Genomic DNA, 25,494 nt, shown 5'->3' with positions numbered 1-25,494 from the left:
GAGGGCTTCGACAACCGAGGTGTCAAAGATTTTTGGAACAATGATGTCAAGTATTTCGGCGTCGATGTCGAAGATTTTCCCTTCAAAGGAGTTTTTTCTCAACAGAACCTCGAATGTTCCAGAGGAATTTTCTTCTGGACCCCCAGGCTTGAGGGCGCACAGGTTTTGTCCTTTGCCTCCTCTTTGTCAGGTTTCTTGACATGGGCGTCACTCTTGCTTTTATTCAGGGGGAGGGGGGTCGAGGTTGCATTCGAATACCTGAAGCATTTTTTGTGCGATTCCCTCCCATTGAGCCAGTGAGGCCGATTTGGTCAGGGGAGGAACTCAACAAAGACGGCGATCTGCAACGCCTTTTCTTTAAACGCTGTGAGGACGATGACGAGTGGTGCAACCCACTCCTGGATCGAGATCTTTAAGCTTGCTTCTGATGATGAGAGTCACCTCTCGACTCGGAAGATTGCTTTTTCAACAGAGTTGTCCAAGGGGATTTATGTGACCTACCTGCAGCCAACGTCCCTCTACGCTCTTTCAGGGCTTTCACCATCATCGATAGGCAGGATCAACATGCCAATCTTTTATGATCGGATCCCAAGCACCACAGACACACCCGATGGGGATCCGTAAGGGACATTTTCACCCTGCAGTCGTGGCATTTTGTAAATCCTAATCTTGGAGTCGATGATGCCAATGAAGATGACTTAATTGTTTACAAAACTGAAGCATGCCGATCTTCCAAAGTGTTCGCTCTCGTGGAAAAATGGAATTGAAGCCAACGGTCGCTGCGCGTGCTATATACCAGTGATGACGTCGACATCAAGACGGAGGCCCTCGAGGCACATTAAGTCGACAGGCATCGACATGCAGCACCCCCTACTGGAACAAATTTACGAAGCAGCTAAAGATGAATATGGAGATATCAAAAGATGAGGAATACGTGGCAGGACACAATCCATTCGAATGTGAGTTTCTCTGAGAGGAAGCTGGATGACTTGAGGGCGACTGATAATGCAGCAAGATTTGAAGGTGATTTGTGCATGCAGTTGTAGCCAGTGAAGGCTGATGGGGGCCATGGTGATGTAGTCGTAGCTGTGTAGCCCCTTGATGAGGTGAGAGGAGTGCATATAGCACACTTCTCAGGGGCACGAGGAGGTCGACAGGAGGCCTTTGAGGAGTGCATTACCGCCAATCAGGTGGGATAGGACCAGTGCTTGAACGATGGATCTAAAGCTGTCTGGAAGGAAGAAGGGCTCGACTCCCTCCGGACCTTGATTTGGTCCCAATGGAATTCTTCCCCAAATATTCAGGATCTCCTATTTTGTGAAGTGGATGCGAGTTGCGCAGCATGGTCTGAAAAAGTAGCAAATCAATGCTTTAATATGTCTGTCCATTGAGGTCTGACTTGCAGTTAAGAGTTCATCTTCTCCTCTTTTTTTGGCAGATAAGTTTATTCCTGAGATAGTATAGCAGACCTCAGCACAAAGATTCAAGTAAGATTAGAATTGCCAGAGAAGGCCTAGCAAGGTAAGTAGGGCAAAAATGTATAAAGTGCAACTGTCTTGCCTCGGAAGGGGCATCATGGCACTAAAATGTCTTACATATTTAATCACCCAACATATAGCTTACAGAAAGAAGACTATTTGTCCTTCATTATCTAGGAAAACACAAAGGTTTGTGTTTAGGTCTAAACTTAAAGTGAGCTTCAAGGGAAAGAATGGATAATGGCAGCATATTCCACAGTTTCTATGCTTGAGCTATAAAGAACAGCCACCCCACTTTGATATTAAACTTGAGGATGACCAGTAAAGCAATAAATGCTGATCTAAGATATCCATTAGGTTTATAATGTAGCAACCGACTTCCATTAAAGTGAGATCCATTAGAATAGGCTTCAGGCACTGTGACTAATTCAGGGAATGTGTCCCTTTTTCACCAAGGGGGAGCCTCCCCCATTGAGACTAGGAAGATGAGCCTGCTACACAAAAACACTCCCCCAAGGGACAAGGCAAGCAGCATCCTACTGGGGGTAGCCAACCCTTAGGGGCAAGGAAGCTGTAAAGACTGAGGGGGGGTCTGAACTTCTGCTCTCTGTATGCTAGAGGAGAGGCACAGAGGACTCCAGCCAAGATTCTCTATTGTTGGTAGCAATGGACGAGCAATCAAGGCCTTGCTTCTCAGCATGTGATGCAGGCTGGTTCTTAAGTAGTGTAGTCCCCAAGCCCCCACAAAGGAATGTCCACACATTGTATTAGTTAAAACACAGTCTTTATATAATTAAGTTTAATGTTATGTACAATCACAATAACTCACTTTGTGCTTAGTTAATCTATAATGGCAAATATATACAGTTCCAAGTGGTACCACAATTATTATTAGATTTCATTAACGTGCATCAACTGTACTCTGGTCAAATGTCACACAAATCATTTAATAAGGGTAACCAACAATAGACATAGGAGGAAAGCAGTTGGTTAGAACAATTGGCAGAACACTGGCCTCTACCGTTAAACACAGTTTTGTGTGGAGATCCCCCCCCACCTGGGCAACCTGTAAAGTAAAGATATATCACAAGCCCAGTCCATATATTGTTATGCAAGTTATATTTCCTTCTATAATGTTCCTACCACCCCAATGAACCTGCAATAAAGGCTTTGCATGGGGGTACCAGAACCTGAGAGAAATAGAAACACCTTTCAGGGGTGAACCGGAAAGCAAGACTCACCAGAGAAACAAAAGGTATGGAGGACCAGAGAGCCCAGTCGGGGCTGAGAACTCAAGCCACACACAAAGGGGTGGAAACCACAACCAATTAACGTTACCATTAATGGCAGGGGTCCATGCTGAACCAAGAAATCCATTGCTTCAAAGGAGTTGAAGCGTCCTGGAGCGGTGAGCAAGAGACATTAGCTACAACAGTGAAGGATCTACCAATTCAAGTGTTGCATTTAAGGGATTAACTTTCCCAGCTAAGCAAGATTTTGTTGAGGGGGCGGGGTTCGGGGTCAGGAGGCCCCTTTTGGATATACATTCAAGAAACATATTTCAACTGTACATGCCGGCAGAGGCCAGAAAGACCAAGAGAAGAATAAAAGACATTTGGGGCAGGTCATGCACCAGCCAGCACAAGCAAACAGAAAAGGGGGAGTAAAGAACACTTTTCTAGGGGAACGTATGTTTGTTTTTAATGACCAAGTCAGTTCCAAGGATAGCATAGGTGTGCACAGAGGACAGGATTCATTTATGTAAGATGTCCCGATGAGCATCCCTTTTTTATTTTCTAGGATAGGGAGCCTTCATCGTCATAGAAGTAGGGATAGCTGGAGCATTTTCTTTACTTGATACCCCAGAAAACATGCCTTCTTCCTATGTCTTAATTCTGATTTACGACAGCACTGAACTAATGGTTTTAAAATCTACACAGTTGACCACTGGCCGGCAGTGAATTTCTTGTAGAGGCAATGAAATTTAGTCACTTTGACTCAGACAAAGCAATAACCTAGCAGTCACATTTTTTTTGTTGAAACTTTGGTTTTATTAGCATTTTCTTAATATAACAAACGGGCTCGATGCACGTTCAAAGGATATACATTCGGCTGGCCCAATAGCCCCCGCCCCCTCCCCTCGACCCCCCACCCCAATACATACCCACCTCCCTGAAAACTTATTCAAACTTGAACCATAAGTTTGGGAGACTCCTTGAATGCTCTTTTGTGTCCGGAGCTTGGGAGTAAATGTGGACATTGACTTCTTCTATGGCTGTAATTCGACCACCGTCCCCTGGGCCGTGGGCACCCGTTCCATTTTTAGTTCATCCCTAACCCCATTCCCCGTCCCCCCCCCGGGGGTCCCTACCAGGCTTCAGTGAAGGTCCCATCCCCAGGTCTGCTGCAGCCCATACCAGTTTGCTTGGAATGAGCCAGAATCATTGTTCATCATTGCCGTTAGTTTGTCCATTAAGAACATATTCTTCACTTTTTTCAGCCAGTCCTCCTTTGAGGGGGTCTCCGGGCTCTTCCATTTCTGCGCCAGGGCCACCCTGCCCGCCCTCAGCATTGTGTCCTACATTCTAGGGTACCTGTGTATTTCCGTATCCTCCGGAGGGAGACCCAGCAACATCGTCAGAGGGTTCTGGGGGAGCAATTCCTCAGAGACTTTAGCAATCCAACCCCTTACCTTCCCCCAATACACCTGTACTTTTGGGCAGTGCCACCACATGTGGCCCCTCGCTCCAGCCTGGTCACAGCCCCTGGGGCATTCGGGGGATACCCCTGAACATCTATGACAACTTCACGGGGTCCCTATACCACCCATGCAGAATCTTAAAATTGTGTTCCATATCTGCAGTGAATAAGCTCCCATGGAATGCTATTTTAAATATCCTTGACCAGGCGTCCTCCGAGATGACCTCTCCTGCTAAATCGTTCCAGAATGAGCGGAAACCCCTCCTCTCCACTAGGTTGGTAGTGTTCACGATTTTGTATATCCCGGACACCGCCCCGTTCCTTGAAGTCGCTGTGTCTAGTAGTTTCTCAAAGGGGGTCAGCTGTCTCTTCAAATTTTGGCCCCATGACTGGTCGCAGAGAATGCCCTTCAGGCGAAGGTATTCAAATATGGAGGGGGACCCCTGCCCGAGAGCGTCTCTCAATTCCTCATATGTTAGGAATTCCCCTTCCCTGAACATCTGCCCCGCCCACTCCATTCCCCAGTTGGACCAGGGTTGTGCATTGTGGAACCCCCTACTTCCCAGTTTGAGGGGGTGTCCCCAGAGTGAGGACATCGGGGACGGCCACGTTAGGTATGCAGTCTGGGGGCCCTCCTTCCAGATTGCCCAGAGAACTCCCAATGTTGGGTGGGATTTACGTCTATTCGGGATGAACCTGCGTGGGGCCCACAAGAGGTCTCAGACTTTAAGAGGGGGGGCGTCCATGTCTTCCAAATAGGACCAATAGGTTCCCATCCCCTCTCTCATGTGCTCTAGGAGGACACGCAACTGGGCCGCGCGGAAATAAAGTTGGAAATCTGGTAACCCAAACCCTCCCTCCTCTCTCGGTAAGGTCAGGACGGCCTTTGCGGTCCTCGGGGGTCCTACCCTGCCATATAAACTCTCGTACCGCGTTCTGTAGAGTCCTGAAGGTTTGGTCGGGAACGCTGGTTGGGAGAGCAGTGAAGAGATACAGTAAACGCGGTAGTATATTCATTTTTACCGCCGTCATGCGGCCATACCATGACAGAATCATTGAACCCCATCTCCTGAGGTCTGCGGTGATCCCCGCCATGACGGGGTCATAGTTGGTAGGGGCTAGTTTTGATAGATCCCTGGTGAGGAGAACGCCCAGATATCGGATAGGAACCTTCCCCACTGTTATCTCGTTGAGCCTGTCCAAGGAGTCTAAGCCCGGGTCCCGTGTTCTCATGGGGAGCAGAACTGATTTAGATGCGTTGATCTTTAACCCCGAGAAACGCCCAAATGTGGCCATCAGAGACAGGAGGAGGGGAGCGAGGAGCCAGGTTCCACCAGGTAGGCCAGGATATCATCCGCGAACAGGGAAAGCTTGAATTCTACTTCGCCTCTCCTAATTCCCTTTGATGTCCGGGCTTTGCTCTAACTGCTATGGCCAGGGGTTCCATTGTAAGGACATAGATCAGGGGAGAAAGCGGGCATCCCTGTCTTGTTCCCCGTGAGAGGGGGAATGGTTCTGACAACCTGCCATTCACTTGTACCCTTGCCCTCAGAGCTCTGTATAGTGCAGCCACCCATTCCCCAATGTGTACCCCAAAGCCCATTTTCTGGAGGAGGAGTTCCATGTATCTCCACTCGACCCTGTTGAATGCCTTTTCCGAGTCCAGGGAGAGGACACTCGCGTCAAGGTCCGACCCCTGGGCGTAATGGAACAAATCTATGGTTTTGCAGATGTTGTCTGAGCCCTGTCTTCCCCTTATGAACCCTACCTGGTCCCCGTGGACCAGTTTCGGCAGTATCTCCTCCATCCACTTCCCAATTACCTTAGCTAGAATCTTTACGTCAATGTTCAACAGAGATATTGGGCGGTAGGAGGAGCACTCCGTAGGGTCTTTGCTGTCCTTGGGCAACACGACAATTATGGCCTCCATCATGGAATCCGGGAGAGTCCCCCCCTCCAGGACTGCATTAAAGACCTTTACTAGGTGCGGGGCTAGAGTCGAGCAAAACCTTTTATAGAAGTACACTGTAAAGCCGTCCTCGCCCGGGGAAGTGCCACCTTCATCCCGCTGATCACATGTTCCACCTCGTCCTCAGATACCGGACTCTCCAACCTCTCTGCCATCTCCCTAGTCAGGGCTGGGATTCGTATAGAGTTCAAGAACCCTTCAATCTCAGCCTCACCCCCGTTATATTCTGATGAGTATAATTTTTCATAGTATCGGCGGAAGGCCTCACCTATGTGGGAGGTGTCATGGCCTATTGCCCCCTCTTCGTTCTTCAGTGCTTTCACCATTCTACTTCTCTGTACCTCCCTCAGTTTCCAGGCTAGAATCCTGTCCGCCCTGTCCCCCTTTTCATAATACTTTTGCTTAACCAGCTGGAGACTCCTTTCTGTTTTGTGCAGGAGGAGGTCCTTTAACTGGAGCCTATAACCGTCCAGGGCGGTTACCTGATCACGGTTTAAGGGTTCTGCTGGGGGGTCCCCCGGCTGGAGTTGGGCTATTTTCTCTCTCAGAGACTTCTCCTGGGCTTCCCTTTCTCTTTTGTTCTGGGCTCCCTTTTTGATGAGGACTCCCCTTAGGGTTGCCCTAAAAGCATCCCATTGGGTGTGTTGGCCTACCTCCCCATTTTCATTGAGCTCGAAGAATTCCGTTATGGCGTCGAGCACCTCCTGTGCGTGGACCTCGTCCTTCAGCAAGGAGTCGTTACATTTCCATCGTCCCCTGCGATCGCTTAGTCATCCCCTTGCTACAGTGACGCGGACCAGGTCGTGGTCTGACCAGGTGACGGGGTCAACCATGTAGCCAGTGACAAATGGGTGCAGGGTCTCATCCACTAAAATGTATTCTATTCTAGAAAATGACATGTGGATGGCTGAATAATATGTGAAAGAGGGGGCGCCCGTCCTGGGGGTCGGGATCGTGTCCACCAGGCCCAATTCCGAGTTAACCCTTTGGGAGTTTCGTGCCATGGTCTCGTCTGCTGCCCTGTAGATCTGGGGACCAATGTGTTTCCTATCCTGGGTTGGGTTCAGACCATGTTGAAGCCCCCCCCCCCCCACCACCATCGTGCCTTGGACAAAGAGCTTGAGTCTATCCCTCACCTCTTCCCAGAATTGAGTTTGACCTTCATTCGGACCGTATACTACGGCAAGAGTAAGTGGGGCGCCCTGCAGGGACCCCCGTACCAGCAAGTAACGGCCCTCTGGGTCTTTCAGTATGGCCTCCTTTTCGAAGCTAACATTCCTTGCTAATAGAATGGCTACCTCTCTTTTTTTGCCCTTGTGGGATGCACAGAAAACCTCCCCAATTCCCCCCCCCCCGCATTTTGGGATCCTTCCCTCGTGCCCAGTGAGTCTCTTGTAAGAAGAGAAGGTCAAGGTTCGCCCTTCTAAATTCCCTACAGACCAGGGACCTCTTTGTGGGGGTGTTCAGACCCCGTACGTTGAGAGAACCCACTCCCAGGGCCCGCAGTCTTTCAGCAATTATCTAAGTTATCTTCTCTCTCGGTCAACATCTTCACTTCACCCCTCCTTGCGCGCTCCCTTAGTTTCGTTATGTGCTCCCTCCACCCCTACCCCCAGGGTGGGCCTAAAACATTTCCCCAACTGCCCCCCAGTCCCAACCCCTAACTTAACAACACCAACTTTCGTGCACCCCTCCTCCCCTCCCCGGCGTCCAGCCAATTAGTTCTGCCATCACTGGCTGTTGGCCGAACCACCAGCCTGCCCACCTCGGCCAGGCGTTTCGTGTAGTGCTCATCGCTTTGAGGCCCCCCCTCCCTACCTGCTGCATCATCCCCTCTATGGACCCCTTATACTTGCTGTTCATGGGGACGCTGTTAGTGGTAGAACATCTGAGTCCTCATTCCAAACCTTGACAGGTCGCCCCCGTCCTTAGTCCTCAGTCGTTCCTCTCTCCGTCCTTCGCTGGTGACGGAGTATTCATTTTTCTGAATTTCCTCGCATCAGTTTTCCTTCTCCGGTTTCCCGACGGGCCAGGGCCACTTGGTCTGTCCATCTCCGGCCCTGATGGGCCCCTGCGGGGGTTCGAATCCGCTACGTAATCTTGGATGGCTCCCCGCATGTCATCTTCCGTGATCAGAGTTGACCTTTGGCCCATATATACAAAAGCCATGGAGAAGGGGTAGCCCCATCTGTAGCGCACCCCCTTCTCCCTGAGCAGTTGCGTTAGGGGGCGGCACATTTTGCGTTTGGCCAGTGTGTAGGCGGAGAGATCCTGGTAGATTGAAATCTGGGTATTATTGTAGGTGATCTCCCGGGCCTTCCTGGCCTCCTCCAGCACTTTTGTCTTTTCCAAATAGTAGTGAAACCGGACTAAAATTGACCGAGGGCCCCCGGCTCTACCCCCTGCCCTGTGCACCCTATCGAATCTGAGTTCCGTTGTCATCTCTTCTGCAAACAGGAAGGTGATGATGTCTCACTGGTCGGGTGATCTCTCCCCATTTCTCCTTCCAATTCGGATACCCCAAAAATTCTGAGGTTGTTCCTCCTTTCCCTGCTTTCGAAGTCATCCATCTGCCTGGCCCGTTCCTCCTCCCTCTTCTCCAGGGCAGCCAGCCTCATGTCTATTTGTATTTCTTGGGCCGCTGATGTTGATTGGTTGGTCTCCACAGTCTGTCCTCGACCTTGTCCACCCTTTGGTCCATTTTTTCGAATTTCTGGGCGATGACAGAGCGCATGTCCCTGATTTCCTGCAGAATTGAGGCAAAACCCCTTTCCATTGCCTCTGTGGAAGGTGCCGGGGCCGCCGACTGGGCCATTTCTCTATTGAGAACCTTTGTTGCTACTTGCTGCCACCTGGAAGCGAAATTCCTTCAAGGTTTCCCGCCAGTTCATCTGGTCACCCCCTGTGCCCCGCCGCCATGACTTCTGCGGCCCCGGCGGGGACCGAGGAACCCCTCTCGGGTCGGTCGGTGATCTCCTACCTGGGGTTCCAAGAGGGGGCTCATGAAAAAAGGGGGGGGGGACCGGGATAAGGCCCTCCACCACCTGACTGGGGTATGCCTATGCTGCTACAGGGGGGGGCGTTATGGGGCGGGCACACGCCCCACCGTCACCGGGCGGGGGCCTCTCACCCAGTCCAGCTTCGCCATGGCAGTCTGGGATTTCTTTTGGCCTCCTCGTGGTCGATGTGGGCAGCTGAGTCCGTATGACCAGGTCCGGGGGGCCCTTGCCGCGGGGGGGGGGCGGGTATCAGGGCACCGTGGTCCCTGCCCACGGCTCAATGACAACCGTCCGCACTTTGGCCCCTGGGTGGGGGGTCATCTCCAGGCGGGCACACGCCCCACCAACCCGGATTCCCCCCCCCCCCCCCCGAGACTGTCAGTGCTTTCTCTGTGGCCCCAGGGGGGGACAGAATATTCAGCTGTGGCCGTGGGCACTGGCCCCAGGGGTGCTCACTTTGGGCAAAGGGCCACCCAGTGTCTTCTGATCCCTCCTTGGCAATGGCCGGCATGCTTGCGTTCCAGGTGAGGATCCAGGGACCCCCTACCCGCCTGTGTCGCTTGCGAGGCGGTCCCCTCATCCCCGCCTGCTCACCTGACGAGTGCAGCTCTTTTGTTCTCCTGGGCCCCCCGTGTCGAGGTGCGGGGCCTGCTGCATTGTGAGATGCTCCCGCCTGCCTGCGAGATCTTCGTTGGGCCCCTGTGGCCAGCCCCGGGGAAGCTCGCGGAGGGCCCTGCTTTATCACTCCGTCTCGTTGGGCTACGGCTCCTCTGCCCCAGTCCCCCCCTCCAGTCAGCGTGTCTGGGCTGCCCGCCAAATCGGGCCTCCTGCGTGTTGTGCTGGGGGGGGGGGGGAAATGGGGCGAGAGCCCGTTTCTCTCCCGGACCGCTCCCTCGTTCCGCTGGGGACCCTGCAGGTGTAGGGGGCAGGGAGCGGCTCGTCCACTGCTTCCACGCGGCCTCGAAGGGACACCTCTCCCCCCCTGGCGCCACGGCTTCTCCACCCGCCGCCAATCCGTCTAGTTGGGACCGCCTGAGGGAGTTTGGGGGGGGCTCAATCCCCTGTAACTGCCAGGCTTCGGCGGGAGCAGTACACTCAGGCAGCCATTGCCTGTGCGCCCCCTGGTGGCCTCCGCAGTCACATTTTTAATGCATGTTACTTATCCAGGCACTTCTTTTGGAGACCCAAGTGAGTAGCGTTGCAATAAGACAAACAACTTTCTACAAAAGGTACATCAGTTGTAACCTAGCCGCAAAGGTGAAATAGTCCACAAATATTTTAAGGGTTCTAAAGTAGAAAAAACAGCTACTAATTAACTTACTAATCTTCAAGTCCATTGACAAATCAGAACTGGGGTCTTCTCCTGTAGTAAGGGTGCACCTAATGTAACATATTTTTCTGATTTTCATCTTAGCATAATGATTTGACATTTTATCACTTTCCCTTTGTTCACATGCAGCGCCATATGCTATGGCCATCACTTGAGAGATGGTTGCAGCAACCACCATTATAGCTCAAATCACTCATGATCAATTTTGATTTAAGCACTGGTGTACTTTCAGCACTTGTGTGACATGAAATGAGGGAGCTTCAACTACTGCAGTTTAGTCAGAGGGTTTGTTGAAATTCTCTACAGGGTTGGATCAAGAACTACTGGTAAACCAAGAACAGCCCATTGCGTTGCTTTTCTCAGCTCTATATTTAACAGACTACCTTCATTGCTTATTTTGTAACTTTAAGAAGCAAAGAACGTTCTCTGAAATACGTACATTGTCCATTGTGGGGCACAACCGTGTTTGACATAAGTGGATCGTGAATATAGCATGCGACCGTGAGCTCTGGACGTTCATTTGCGTGCTGGCAGTAGTTCGAGATAATGCACCCAACTTCAAACACTGCATCATCTAGAAAAAAAATATATATATGGTAAAACCATTACATATTTGGTGAAAACAAAATGTGCTTTACATGCCCAAACCAGCTCACGTTATGTAAAAGACAAAGCAATGCACATTTAAGCAAAATATCAAGGCGCGCTCTGGGTGCATGAACTGCAGGGTATTAGAAAAACATTGACAAAGCCCAAATGTATGCTTTTGTGCATTGAAATACACAAACGCATATGATTATTTGGGGCACGTATAGCTCAACCCTATAATGCAGAAAAAATCTATTACTGCTATCCACGCTAACAGCTATTTATGCACCATTATGCTGCCCTGCTACAGCCACTGTTATTCTAACCCTATAACTGAAGACCACTCTGCTAAAAACGAAATATTCAATCATACACTTCAGCGCCCTTGCGATCCTAGCACAGAGAACCAAACAAACTTCTCCTAGAGCGCATCACTATGGATCACCAAAGTGAGAGATGTATAGATGTTTTAATGCACCTCAATCAAACTGTAAAACCCCAGGCTAATCCACCCCTGGACACACACTGCTCTACCAATGTACTGCAATCCAACGCTTCTCAGTCTGGACCGGTGGTAGGTGACTGTTTTTTTTTCCATGTGGATCTTCTTACTATTGCACATTTTCCACAAATACAGCCAAGCACTGCACCTGCATCTAATTCAACAGCATGCATGCCCTTCGTATAGTACACACAAAAAGCTCTGCAATGCATATGGCTTCTAAAAGGGGCACTAGCAATCATTTTAGTCTAAAACATTGAAGTAATTATCAGTGGCACCTTAGAGAACACACACAGATGTCTTAAACAAAAGGTTCTAAATATCCACAACAAGGGGCTCAGCAGTAGACCGCTTTTTCCTGCTGCCTGAAGTGGTGGCATGGCTCCTATTGCAAAGTATTAATATTACACTTCAGTGATCACTAAAGAACATGTCTACAACAAGAGGCAATAGTGGCTTCTAGAAAGGATCAATAATGCACATGAAAACACGGTAGGAAACCTTTTTCAAATAGAGTTGCAATGATACAGTTTTGAAACAAACTGACTTTCTGTACACCTGCTCTTCCTTCATCTATCCTCCTTTATTTTTTATATTTCCCTTTCTTTCAATATTCCCAATGTTAGTTTCTTTCCATCCATCCTATCACTTGTTTGTATTACATCTTCGTTCTCATTGCAACTTTCCATTGCCCTTCCTTTATTTCACATTGTCTTTCTTCATTATACCATGATATGATATATGTAATTTATAACGCGCCTGTACACAAGTGTTTCGAGGCACGACAAGACAAGGGGGAAAAGAAAGAGGGAGGACAAGACAAGCGATCTTACTAGGCCTTTTGTCATTTAGATCGTGCAAGTGTGACAGCACAAAAGTGTAGGGGGGAGGGAGCGGGTGAAGTGTCAGGGAGAGAGAAGGGAAGTGCAATCAGGGCAGCAATGCTCTGAGTGAGTGCAGCCAGGGCAGTGCGGCTCTGGGTAAGTACAAGGAGGTAGGGGCTGTAGTGGTTACAATTACAGCCACTAAGTGTACGGTAGGCCTGGAGGCAGCGCAGAGGAGACTGATCATGGAGGAGACTGGTACCCAGTGAGACTATAGGGGTAGCCAAGCAACCAGTCAATGCAGTAGGCAGGTTGATCAGCAGAGGAGAAAAGTAAGGTCTTGAGCAGCTTTCGGAACTTCAGGTGGTCCGGCTCAAGTATGAGAGGGGCAGAGAGGCCATTCCAGAGGAGGCACCTGCAGAGGAGAGATTTAACCCCCACTCTCTGCCTGGAGGAGCATCTGACCCTCAGAGAGTTGGAGGTAGCAGAGCAAAGGGCTCTAGAAGGAAGGTATTTTGTAAGGGAGAGTTGGATTTAGTGCATGCCCGACCCCAGAAAGCCTTGTGGACGATGCAGAGGGCCTTAAACTTTATCCTTCCAGCCACCGGGAGTCAGTGGAGAGATTTCAGGACTGGAGCGATACGGTGCCTTGGCTTGGGGCCAAGGATAAGCCTTGCAGTCCTGCTCTGGATTAGTTGCAGAGGGCAGAGAGTAGAGGAAGGCAGATTGAGAAAGAGGCTGTTGCAATAGTCCAGCCTAGAGAGAAGCAGGGCTCTGGGCTCTGAAGACACTGAGCGTCTGGGGGAAAGTAAGAAAAAGAAGAATACCTCGGAGGAGGTGCAGCTAGTGGTGGGCCTTCTTGGCAAGAGAAGAGAAGGAGAGAGTGGAATCGAAGATGACACCAAGATTATTTGCCTCACAAGAAGGCAAAGGAAGAGGGCCCAACGAGGGCGGCCAAAGAGAGAGAAAGTGGGCACAGGGGTCCCAATGAGAAGGACGTCCGCCTTACTAGCATTAAGACAGAGATCATTGGAGGCGCACCAATCCTGAATCACGGATAGACAGTCAGGAACGAGCGAGAGAGGAGGGGAGCCTGAAAGAGAGCCGAGTGTCATCTAAAACACTGAAAGTTAGAGGGGAAGGTGGCAATCAGGTGGGCCAAAGGGGCCAGGTAGACACTGAAGAGCCAGGGTGAGAGGATAGAGCCCTGGGGAACACCACATGTGGAGAGAGAGGTGGTGGAGAGAAAGGACACAAGTTGTGCCTGGGATTCGGTCCATGAGGAAGGAGGTCAACCACTGCAGGGCCTGATTTGTGATGCCCAGGTTCTCGCACAGTCGATTGATAAGGATGGTGTGATTGACCACGTCAAAAGCAGAGGAAAAGTCAAAGAGGATGAGGACAGAAGTAAGACTGGAATCCAGATTCGGGAGCAGATCTTCACAGTGTGAGAGCAGTTTCCGTGCCTCTGGCTGGTCTGAAGCCAGACTGCTGGTCATGGAGCCAACAGATAGCGATCAGGCAATAGTTCGCTGGACAGGTAGGGTTGGCAGAAGGCTTTTTAAGGAGGGAGTGCTTGAGGAGAGAGGGGAAGGATCCAGCAGCAACAAAGTGATTGCAGAAATCTGCCAAGGCTGGAGCGAGGGTGTCAACGTGGTCCTTCATGGTTCTGGAGGAGCAGAGGAGCACCTGTTTGGACGACACTTTCATAGATCGGTCTTGTCTAAAAACATTGTCGGGTGTGGTCAGAGAGAAAAAGGAGAAAGGAGGAGGGGAGGGGGAAGCGGCCAGAGGAGGGACATGAGAGGGAGAGGAAGAGGAGAGCGAGGACAGGATGACCTGGGTTTTAGAGGTGAAATAAGAAGCCAGAGTCATACAGAGGGCCTGGGAGGGAACTGGAGAGGTAGACTCCAGGATTGTTCAGCTCCTTACCAATTGTAAAGAGTTTGGCTGTGTTGTTAAAGGCTGCAGAAACACAGGTTTGGATGAGGACAGAGAGTATGTATTGCCTTTGTAGCAGGCGGCAGGCAGTTTGTCAGAGGAGGCACCCAAAGCAACTTGCGTTTCAGGGTAGCCAGGTCGGAGTCATACCAAGAGTTGCACTTGGAGGTAGGCTTCAGACAGAGTCTCATGACAGGGGCAAGGATGTCCAGAGCTTTGTAGAAAGAAAGATGTAGGTTAGACATGGCCGAGTCAGCAGCAGGATTAGGAGGAGCAGAGAAAGTAGAGCCAAATGCATCCACCGGCAGACGCTTCATGGGCCGAATGACCGAGAAGGTAGGTGGCAGTGCTGGGGCGTGCTTTGCCTGGGGACAGAGTTTCAGGAGTGAGTAAAGCAGAAAGTGGTCGGTCCAAGAGGGAGGGGTGGTGAGAGGGTGATGTCTGAGGAGATGAGAACATCCAAGGTGTGCCCAGCCGAGTGTGTCAGACCAAAAGGGTAGAATGGAATGAAAGAGTGTCGCAGAGTTTGAGGAAGAGCTAAGAGGAGGGATTAGAAGCATCCAAGTGGAAGTTGAGGTCTCTGAGGAGGAGAAGTGGAAAGATAGAGGCAAGGCGAGAGAATGAGAGGTCAGCCCATTCTGAGAGGAAGAGGGCAACCTGGCCAGGAGGCCTGTAGATGGTGGCCACAGTCAGAGGTAGAGAGCATGCAGACCAGGCATTCAAAGGCGGTATAAGCCTGCGTAGGAATGACAGAAGCAGGGACCCACTCCAGAAAGATACAAGCTGCTCCACCTCCACATCGGTTCGCTCTGGGCTTGGAGAGGATCTTGTAGCCATCAGGGAAGAGAGTATCAAACCTCGTGACAGAGCTGGCAGTGAACCAGGTCTCGGTGAGAGCTAGGACATCCAGATCAAGTTCTTCGAGGAGGTGGCAGATGTCAGAGGAGTGTTTGACAGCAGAGCGAGAGTTGAGAGTAGCGACTTGGAGCAGGTTGCCACATATGAAAGTCTACCCGGGGTGGGGTACAGGCTTGAGATATGCACACCGGAAGTAGTAGAGGGGCCTAAGAGTGAGCAGAGGTGGCAGCAGGAGGTGGGATAGTAGCTAGAGAGGAGGAGGGAGGGGCCAGACAGATGGCAGAGGAGCCAGGGAGTTGCTAGTAGGAGAAGCAGGAGAGGGAAGGAAGTTGATAAGACACAGTAGACGCATATCGAAAAGGAGAAGATTGGGCTGGGGGCCCTGGACCAGGACAGTGCCATTCAGATAGACATTAAAGATGGTCTTGGAGGAGTGGAAGGAGGCCAAGAAGACCTCCCACGAGTGCCACCATTAATGGGAGAGGAAGAGATAGGAGAGAGAACAGAGACCATATGAGGGGTCCATAGATCTGATGAGGTAACGACAGAGGATGTCGTTGAGTCTGTCTGGAGTAAGGCAGTAGTTTCTTACCTGTAATTCCATTTCTCCAGCGTTGGTATCTTTCATAGATTCACATGCTGTGAATATTCCCAGTCATACTGGGAATCCCTGGTTACTTATATTGTAATACCTTTCCGAAGGAGAAAACATTTGACACCTTGAGTGTTCTATCCACATGGTTGTGGGTGCTTTTGGTCCCTACCAATAAGACGGTGAGTGTATACAGTCCAACCTACAACAACTGGCTGCACAACCACAATAGGTCCTTCCATACGTTATTGTTGGTAAGTAACTTGGTAAGTAACTTGTTCTTCGAATGAATGGATTGCGTCTTCCCACGTATTCCTCATCTTTGATAGACTCCCAAAGCAGTAATGTGTAATAGGAGGCGGGAGTAAAACGTAATGATTTTTTAAAGATGCACAGAGTGCAACACAGCTTTCCCAAATGTAGTCCCCTGGCTAGTGGAGGAATCTAGACTTAGAATTTGGTGAAAGTATGTGCAGACGACCATGTGGCAGCCTCACATATGTCTTTAATTGGTACTTCTCTTTGGAGAGCTGACGAGGCTGCTATACCCCTGGTTGAATGAGCCCTGAGGTGTTGAAGAGGATCTTTTTCTGCCAATTTATTGCACTCTATGATAGTCAGTATTATCCATCTTGAGATGGTCTGTTTCGTAATAGGTAGTTTATGTCCTGCATACCCCACAAACAACTGATCTGCTTGTCTAATCCTAGCAAGTCTGTTAATGTAAAAACTCAAGGCACACCTTGGATCCAGCCTGTGCAATCTCTCTTCCTCTTTCCCTGGGTGAGGGGGAGAGTAAAATGAAGGCAAGGATATTTGTTGTGTGATATGGAATTCTGAGACAACCTATGGGAGGAAATTTGACATCACTTGAAGAACTACTTTATCTTTGTGAAAGACTATATGTGGAGGTTTGCAAGATAAAGTTTGTAGTTCACTCACTCTTCTGGCAGAAGTTAAAGCCACTAGGAAGACTGTTTTCAGAGTGGGAAACCTTAACGGACAGGAATGAAGAGGTTCAAACAGAGTACCCATTAAAAATCTTAAGACTAGATTTAAATCCTACAGGGGGGACTTGAAAAGGAGTTGGGGGAAAAACAGTCAACCCTGTCAGAAACTGAATGACTAGGCTCAACTTGAAATATGAAGGTTCCTCAGCGTTTAAAGATTGATAGTGCGGCGAGGTAACCCTTGATTGTGCCAACCTGAAGGCCTGAATTTGACAAATATAGTAGGAAAGATAACCCCATCAGTGTACTACATGAAAAAGGGTCAATATCCTTATCTCTACACCAGCTGCAGAATTTGTTCCAACGGCAGCGGTATAAAGTCTTTGTTGCTGGCCTTCTAGCTGAAAGCAACACCTCCATGACATCATCTGGGAGATCCCAGCTGAAAGCAACAAGGAGGAGGGTGTAAGGTGCACACACTAGATTATAGAGACACTGATTCAAATAACAATTTGACAACAATTGAAAATATTTTAGGGTGCAGGGGAGGAAATGTAGCCCTGGCACAGGGTTACTAAAGGTACAAAAAGGAGAGAAAAGAGGATCCAAAAACGGAACCCTCCCGTCCCTTGCACACCTAAGGGTTGCGTCAGTTTGACGCCTTGAGATTCACTTTTATCGAGATAAATTAGATATATATTCCAACGAACTTCAAATGATAGTACAATTCAAGGAAAATACAGTAATGACATCCAATGTAAAGAGGATTCTTTATTTCAAACGCAAGAAACCGGGAGGATTCAATTCATTTGATTGTGGCTGACGCGTTTCGAGAAATTCATTCTCTTCATCAAGAGCCCAGAATAATGAATTAAACACTGCAAATAAAGAAATATGTACAATCAGGTATTTTTGAACTCTCCACATAACTGCATCATGCATTAAGTGTTTAGCGTTAAACAAATAACGTGTTCCCAGGAACAAGTGATCAACTAAGTCTTCATAATTCTTTGTTAAGGAAGCAAGAGTAAGGTAAAAGAAATGGGTCAACATGACCAGCAACTGTATTTTAATAGTATCCAGAGTCACAGACTATTGAGACAAGGGATGGCCGCTTTTCAAATGATAAAATGGAAATGCATTATAGATTACATAGGCACTGGTCTACTACCGAATGATTATAAATGAATTGCTTACCAAGACTAAGGAAGATCTGTAATTCACTACGTATGGAAAGCCGCTCAATATGTGCGGAGAAGTGATTCCGAGTAGAATTCCAACATGGTTCACCTAACGGAGAACAGCGGAATCTTGTACACTATAAAGGATAAGTTGTACGAGCAGCAATCAGTGTTACATGCCAAAAGCAGCAGGACATAGAGAGTGAAACAATACAGGGGCAAACACTCGCAGCTGACGGTTGCCCGATAGGTTCAGGACAGGACCAACAATTACATGTAACGATGCTTGAATGGCTCGCAGTCAAAGAATTCTAAAGTTATAGACAATGGGCTGGCTTGGTCTATGAAAGAGAACAGCGGCCACTGGAAATTAGTGTCAGGGTGACACGTGTGCAGACAGCGCTGCAGAGTCACGGCGAAAAACGCCTCGTGTTGATAATAATTACTTACTTAAGCCTGTGATTGATGTGCCATCGGGTAATGAATCGTGAGCTGCGGAGTGAACAGAGCTCGCCCAAGCCCATCCAGCAGAGAGGATGTCCCCAGAGACTGTTGCTATGCGCGAGACGCTTGTTCAGAGTTGCAAGACCCTCAATGCAGCGTTGGTCCGTGAAGCAAGGTAGGTATGCATAACAGTGGAAGAAGGACTATAAGGGTGAATATAAGTGAAATGGAATAGTGGACACACGCTAAAAAGCGGCGGCCATCTTGGAAGGTGAAAGAATGTCTAAAGGTGGATGGAAACACACTGATAATGCATATGATTCCATTATCCAAGTGTTCATTCCACACTTGGAAACTCAATATGCAGAAAAGTTCTCAAATTAATATATCTGTTTTTCTAGTTTTTAGTTTCCACGCACTCTCACTCTCGACACGCGTTTCCCCATTGCTTTAAACAATGGTTCTTCAGGAGAGCATATCCTGGTCAAATTAACATCCTATTTAGATCCTTCATACAACCCTTTTAAAGGTGTATTCACTTTTTCCATGTTTGTTTTATTTTTCAATCAATTAATTTCCTTGACCGTATGGTTTTTAGTAATATTCTGCAATATTCAGCTCTCTGCTGATCATTCTTTGCAAGTTCTTGATTTTCTATGGATTTCTCCTTTAAATACGTCCTTCCTGGTCCTGGTGTTACAACAGAGTGCTGCAGGATGCTTTAAAGAGTGCAGCACTCTGTTGTAACGCCTTAGACGGTGGCTTCGATGACGCAGTTTTATGCGAAGAGTCTTTGTCTTTACTCAAGGGTTCATGACACTCTAGAGGGTTTTTATTTTCCGAGGTCAACGACTCACAGCGTTTTTCTTTTTCGGGTCTTTCACCTGGGGTATCGCCTCTAGGCATCTCCGAGGCGGACAAAGCCGCATTCTCGAAGACCCTTAGCATTTTCTTTGCAAAATTCCTCCCACTTAGCTGGAGAGCTGTTTTTAGTGGGGCAGGTGACCCTTTCTGGAGAGTTCGAAGATGAAGAGGAAGGTCATCTATGATGCCTCTTCTTAGTATGTCTCGGTCTAGATGAGTGTTGAGAACCACTTCGAGATCTCGAGCGGAAGGTTTTCTCCGATGGCAAGGAGACTAATGTCTCGACTCGGCCAAGGACAATTTTGAATGGGTAGAGGATATAATCGTCTTACCTTTTTCCAGCTTCCCTCTACGCTCCCTCAAGGCTTTCGCCATCATGGACATACACTCCTCACAATCCGAACACTGGTGCTCTGAGCTCAGGCACCAGAGGCAGATCAGATCCTGTGAGGTTAACGACATCTTTTTTCCACAATCCCGACATTTTTTGAAGCTGGATCATGGCATCAATGCAGCAGACGAAGATGCCATTGTAGAATTTAAGATTTTTCAAGGAAATCAAAGTTTTTTGAACATTTTACTGAGGAACCAAGCATTGTGTCTCTGAGGCTTACGAAGCGTGGAAAAACAGAACTGAGCAACGGACGCTGCACGAGACCATTTATACCTACGTCGGCACCGATATGTAGGCTTTCGAAGGACACCGACTCGAGGGACATTGACGCGCAGCGCCCTCTACTGTGGAAAAAGCTGAAGTGGATTTATCAAAGATAAGGAATACGAGGGAGGACACAATCCATTCGAAGCACTGATTTAAGTATCAGCGATAGGGAGGCCTGGGTTGGAGATCAGGATGTCCCTCTTGAACTTCTTGCTTCCAGACTTTGTGAGAGAGCTAGGACAGGAGATAGAGTAGCGGTTAGAGAAGAGGGTAGAGAGGGAAAGCGCCATAGAGGGTGCGAGGAGGAAAGTGGAGGAGGAGGGAGGAGCGAAGGAGAGACACAGTTCAGCGCTGCACGGAAGAGAACACAAAGGAGGAGCAGACAGGAGACACACAACAGTACCCCCAGCAGGGGTGGGGACCTAGAGAGTGGGAGAGAGCCTAATGGGACAAAGTTCACAGTACAATAGTACCCACAATGCAAAGGATTAAACTCTCCTAAAAAGATGGATAAAGGCCTAGTTATAACAGCAGCAATGCTAAAAACACCCAGATTCGAATTTCCTGAAAAGAGGGAAAAAGGCATAGATACAAACAGCAGCAGTGCAAATGCGACATTCCAGAGGAAATGTGAGGGGTGGCTAAACAATACAATTAACTGAGGTGCTAAAGGGTAGGGAGGGAGCGAAATAGGAGTAATTTGAAAAATTGAAACCTTCCCTTCCTTCTGTTTGTCTGTCATTCTTTCACAACTTTTATGTTTTCCTTCATTCCATCTTTTTTCCAATTATTTGCTTTCCATATGCTCTCTTTCGCTGGAATGTTTTTCTTTCTCACCATCACATTTCTTGCTTTCATTCCTTTCCTTCATTCAATCTTTTTTCTTGTTTTGTCACTCGTGGTCCTTTTTTCATTTTTCAACAGATAAACCACACAAGCACCATTATGTTTAACTTTTTTCCCCCAGATAATAAATGTGTAATTTTCTAGTGGATGATGCATTAGAAGATCTGATAAATGATAAGGACATCTTTGGCAGTCGTTTTTTTCAATGAAGGAAGACAAACCTATTTCGGTATCAGGTAATAATGTTTCCATAAAAAAAAGTTGTCAGGTTGGCGACTTTTTAAAAACATGCTTTAATGATGCACCCTCCAGGCTATCAAACACGATGCCCAAATATTCTAGGACTGGGGGTAATATATAATTATACCCCTCCAAGAATATTTGGGGAATGAATTTTGGTAGCCAAGAAAAAGTCACCAGAACCTGATGACTTTTTCACAGTGACATTATTACATGGAACCCTTATTTCATGTTACTCATATGAGTAGAGGGATGTTCAGTGCAATAACGTAACAGCACTTGCTGGGTGTGGAAGCAAAGTCTTTTCACTCCTTTATTCTGCAAAACATGAGTATGACATTTTACCTCTGAAGGGAGCTTAATACGTAGGGAAACAGTTATTACACACCCTTCGTGTGAGTTTTTTCCTACTCTCTTTCTCAATCATGAAAGGATCATTGAATTGTTGACCTGTGTTACGTAAATGGTCACTATTACATCATCTTGTGTGTCGGATGGAGATTTGTGCTTTGAATTAAGTGCTTGTGTTCAATTGCTTAATAAGATCCTTGTAACGTAGTTGAAGCAACACTTGTGAATTTATCTTTTTTCCCCTCGAACACCTGTGAGAAACCAGAAGGTGACTTACCCGCTAATCCCCAGGATCTGTCATCTGGGTGGCCAGGACACGGCCATCGTTTTTGGATAGAGATCCTAGGGGTGGACCAGTGCAGGAGGACCACCTGGATGAGGGGTTTTCGGGGAGTGGTACCACGGATGGTGAGACGCAGTATCCCCTTCCCTGTAACACCTTTTCCCCATCCTACCAGGTAGAATATTTAGCAACTCAACCCCCCACCTCCCTTCTCGACATGAAGACTTTCTCACGGACAGCTCACCGTGAGCAGAAATGGACCAACACCAGAGCAGTACACCAGACATGTCTCAATACAATGGTCAGGCAAGGTTAGGCAATTACTGATCATTACACACACCTGACTTCCATCACACTTCTGAACACGAATAAAAAGCGGATCAGGAAAGCACACTCTGAGGGTGGCAAACCAAACGAGGAAACAGCAGTTCCAAGATGGCAGTTTAATACAAGGAGAAAAATGGCAAGACCAGGGAGTCGCAAAAAGGGAAGTATCCTTGACCTCTAAAGACTTACTTTCGTTAGCCTTGGAAAGTAAGAAACCAAAGACCAGGAACTAAGGCTGCTCAAACCTGCACAGTGTGTCGGCGGTACCTGGGGCCCTCGCACGTCAATAACCAAGTCGGGGTCGGGGAGGAGCAATTGCCAAAGCGGTACTGTCATTGGCTTCTTCAACAAAGCAGGGTCAGAAAAGACAGCACAGCCGGTGAGTCGGAGAGACTGAACCAAACCAGCTTGTGTTTTGAACCAAGGTTGCAAGCGGCAACATTGTAAAAGAGAACAGTGTGCAAGGCGAATGCAAAGAGCAGCACGGATATAATTGGAAACCAAAAGAAGTAGTTGAACTTTATAATTGAACTTGGGAGGCCAAGAAAAGATAACATACACAGAGTGGTCCGGCGCCACATGGGTGCTCATTCAAACGTCTCAGTTAGGTATCCAACTGATGCTGAGTGTGAGAAAAAGGAATACTGAGATCAAATTGGTCATGCAACGGGTCAAGCTAAATCTTGTGCACATTTGAAAGTCTTCGATTGTTTAAAGTACATCACAATTGGTCTGAGCCCGGCTGCGGGAGACTGAGTGAAAGAAAAGGATCTGAGCCGGGCAGAGGGGGATCCAGGGCGAACACCCAAATTGAGTGCTGGAAAAAGAAAATAACCTTTTTCGTGTTGTTTTTGTATACCAGGACCCCTGAGTCAAGATATTTGCAAGAAGTAAATAGGCTTGGACACAGAAGATCTTGAACTGTGAAAATGGAACTGTATCCTTGTGCCGCAGAAGCCAGAGAGTGCTTTACTGGCGTGAACTGCCTTGTCCCCTGCTGAAAACGTGGGGAAGGGAGGCCAACGGTCCAAACATCCGGACTTATCATTTTGTGAATACTTTTTTCTTTTGCATGAACATCACTCCACCTTATTTTGTAAAATAGTAGTTAGGATTGGCAATAGTTTATTTTTTAGTTGTGGGATGTATTAACCCACTTATGCTCTGCCTGCGGCATCCCTGTGTCCTGGTGGTACCAGAATTTATGTGTGCCAAAACATATGGAATTTGCTCTACAAAGTACAGAAAGATGGCTGCCAAATCTACAATGCATGTTGTCAGTGGTGGAACAGAGACTGCACTCCTGAAACATGTCACTGGGCTGCCAGACAAGTAAAAATGGAGACTGCATGAAAAGTAGTGCTTGCTGAAAGAAATCCGAAATCTTGTATTTAAAACTTTTTTTCTTGGTTGCTGAAAATACAGAATGCTGGTCCAAAACACCCACAAACATCCAATCTTCTTGCTGGGTGTCACATTCTACTGAATTCAAGAAATCATTGTGAAATTGCAATATCCTGGAAAGATGAATTGGTCATCAAAACACCCACAGCACAAGTTTGCCTGCCTGTGGGATCTGTCAAAATATGGGCGCAGTACCAGCGGCCGCCTGTATGACAGCTGTCAGTAGTTTGCATCATAAGGATTTAAACTTGTACACTAAAATCTAACGCCTGAAATCTAAGTGACCTGTTATCAAGAGTAACCTAGTTTGTAACTATTTAAACTTCGTGGTTTAGAAGCTGGAATAAGTGTTCTAGCTGCTTGTTTGAAAATTGCAAGTTTGTTTAAACCAAGAAAAAAATGTAACAGATTGACATTTAAATTAAGCCTGCCTAGTTACACAGCTTCCCCCCACAAAAGCCAGGCACCTCCCTTCTTCTCCACAAGGCCAGGAAATCGCACCCTTGTGTTGATTAAGAGGGGAGGGGAGCTTGGCTGCTGTAGAACAGCACAATGGACTTCCCCCAAGGTAAGGAGATGCTAATCATGAAGGATCATAAATGGGCTCTGCCAGAAGGAAGGGGGCGGAGATTGCCCCTGAGCTGCAAGAAGGAGAAGGAGGCAGGGAGAGAGCCTTTTGTTGATTCACAAGGGACAAAAAGCATATTTCTAAAAAGACTGATAATTGACTGTCTACAATTGTAAAAAAAATATGGAAACCCTGGACTTCTGAACCTAAGTTTTGGCTGCACATTTTAAGAGGAGCCAGAACTCTGTGCTGTTCTGGGAAGCAACTATGAAAATGATGGTTTTGTAGCAAATACATTTATGTCAAAAGTATAAAACTTCACACGCTTATGCCCATATGCAATGCGCACAGTTGTACACATTTTTGGATAAAATATTGTGTTCTGGCCCAAAAGGGCAGAATTCTGTCAAAGGCCAACACAAGATCCTACAATGACGGGACTTGGAAGAGCATTTGCTCCGTAAAATATGTGATCTAGATATGTTATTGTTATAAAGTTTGTAAAATTATAAATATGTATTATACTAAAAGTAGATTTCATGTGTGGGAGGATTCTCTGACTCATAAAACCACATCATCATGGTGACAGCATGCTTTCTCCACCAATCAAGGGAGAGAGGAGACCCTAACCTATAGCCTGCAAGGCGGGTGCACTTAGGATAATTCAGCATACACACCCCTTTATCAAATGCATAAATAGAGAAGCTGAGGACTTAGAAAGGAGACGGATCCACACACCATCCCGATCTTGGTGAAGCACCCTGAAGAAGATCCATCCATATTATTTGATCCAGACTCCAGAAACTTGGCAAAGCAGAAAGGCCCACTCTATAGCTGAACCATTTTCAGCTAGGCCTTACACTTCTAGAACCAGAATCCCTCAAACTCAAAGGGGAACATCAAAGAAAACAGCCAGGCTGTGCTGTAACTGCTTGCCTGCCAAATAATTATCTGCAGAACCAGGGCAGATTAAACCCAATCCTGTGCTGTGCTGTGCCGTGCCGTGCTATGCTGTGACCAGAGTGCCATTGCAGACCCAGTCCAGTTGTGCTGTCCCGTGCAGACCAGAGTACCTTGCTGTCCCAGTCCGGTGTGTCCAGCAGCCTGTCCCAGTCCGGTGTGCCCAGCAGAATTCCTGTCCAGAAATCTTGACTGACCAGAATTCCTGACGGTTCTGTTCAAATACATATAGTGAGTATCCATAGTATAGGACTGTCACTAGCCTATGTACTGTCCATAGTAATCCCTATCTCAAACCATCCTCTCTTGTATTTATAACCCAATATTGTTAGAAATATTTTTGAATTGCCTGAACTCTATCTCATCCCTACTATCTTCCTTCTGTAATAGTATTGCTAAACTTATCTTTGCGCTGATATATTTCATCTGAAGAAGGCAAGCTCCTGGGCAGGCAAAAACTTGATACAGAGGCGTCCTGGTCTAGTGGCTGTGCTCCTGTGTAGTATTTGCTTCTTCATAGTCTGACCCTAGTGTAAAGAAATCCTGTTTGTCTTTTAAAAGCGCATCCCTGTTTCTCATTGTTGCACCTATATCTGAAACAACGACATCCAGTAAAAAGTCCATAACTTCTTAA

The 25,494-nt window shown here is 47.7% G+C and overlaps 1 protein-coding gene across 8 annotated transcripts in view; it reads right to left on the bottom strand.

Moving 5' to 3' along the window:
* KIF21A (kinesin family member 21A) overlaps positions 1 to 25,494 on the bottom strand; it is a 2,335,619-nt gene that overhangs the window by 1,834,170 nt on the left and 475,955 nt on the right. For all 8 annotated transcript variants that reach the window (XM_069629214.1, XM_069629217.1, XM_069629219.1 and 5 more), the window contains exon 5: positions 10,916 to 11,050. In XM_069629214.1, the coding sequence (XP_069485315.1) occupies positions 10,916 to 11,050 (135 nt within the window). The remainder of the gene's footprint in view (positions 1 to 10,915; positions 11,051 to 25,494) is intronic.

Source organism: Ambystoma mexicanum, chromosome 12, assembly GCF_040938575.1.
Source record: "Ambystoma mexicanum isolate Mex_15411 chromosome 12, UKY_AmexF1_1, whole genome shotgun sequence".
Classification (NCBI taxonomy): Eukaryota; Metazoa; Chordata; class Amphibia; order Caudata; family Ambystomatidae; genus Ambystoma; species Ambystoma mexicanum.
Note: the sequence above shows the minus strand (reverse complement) of the source record. Positions and strands in the feature narration are given on the sequence as shown.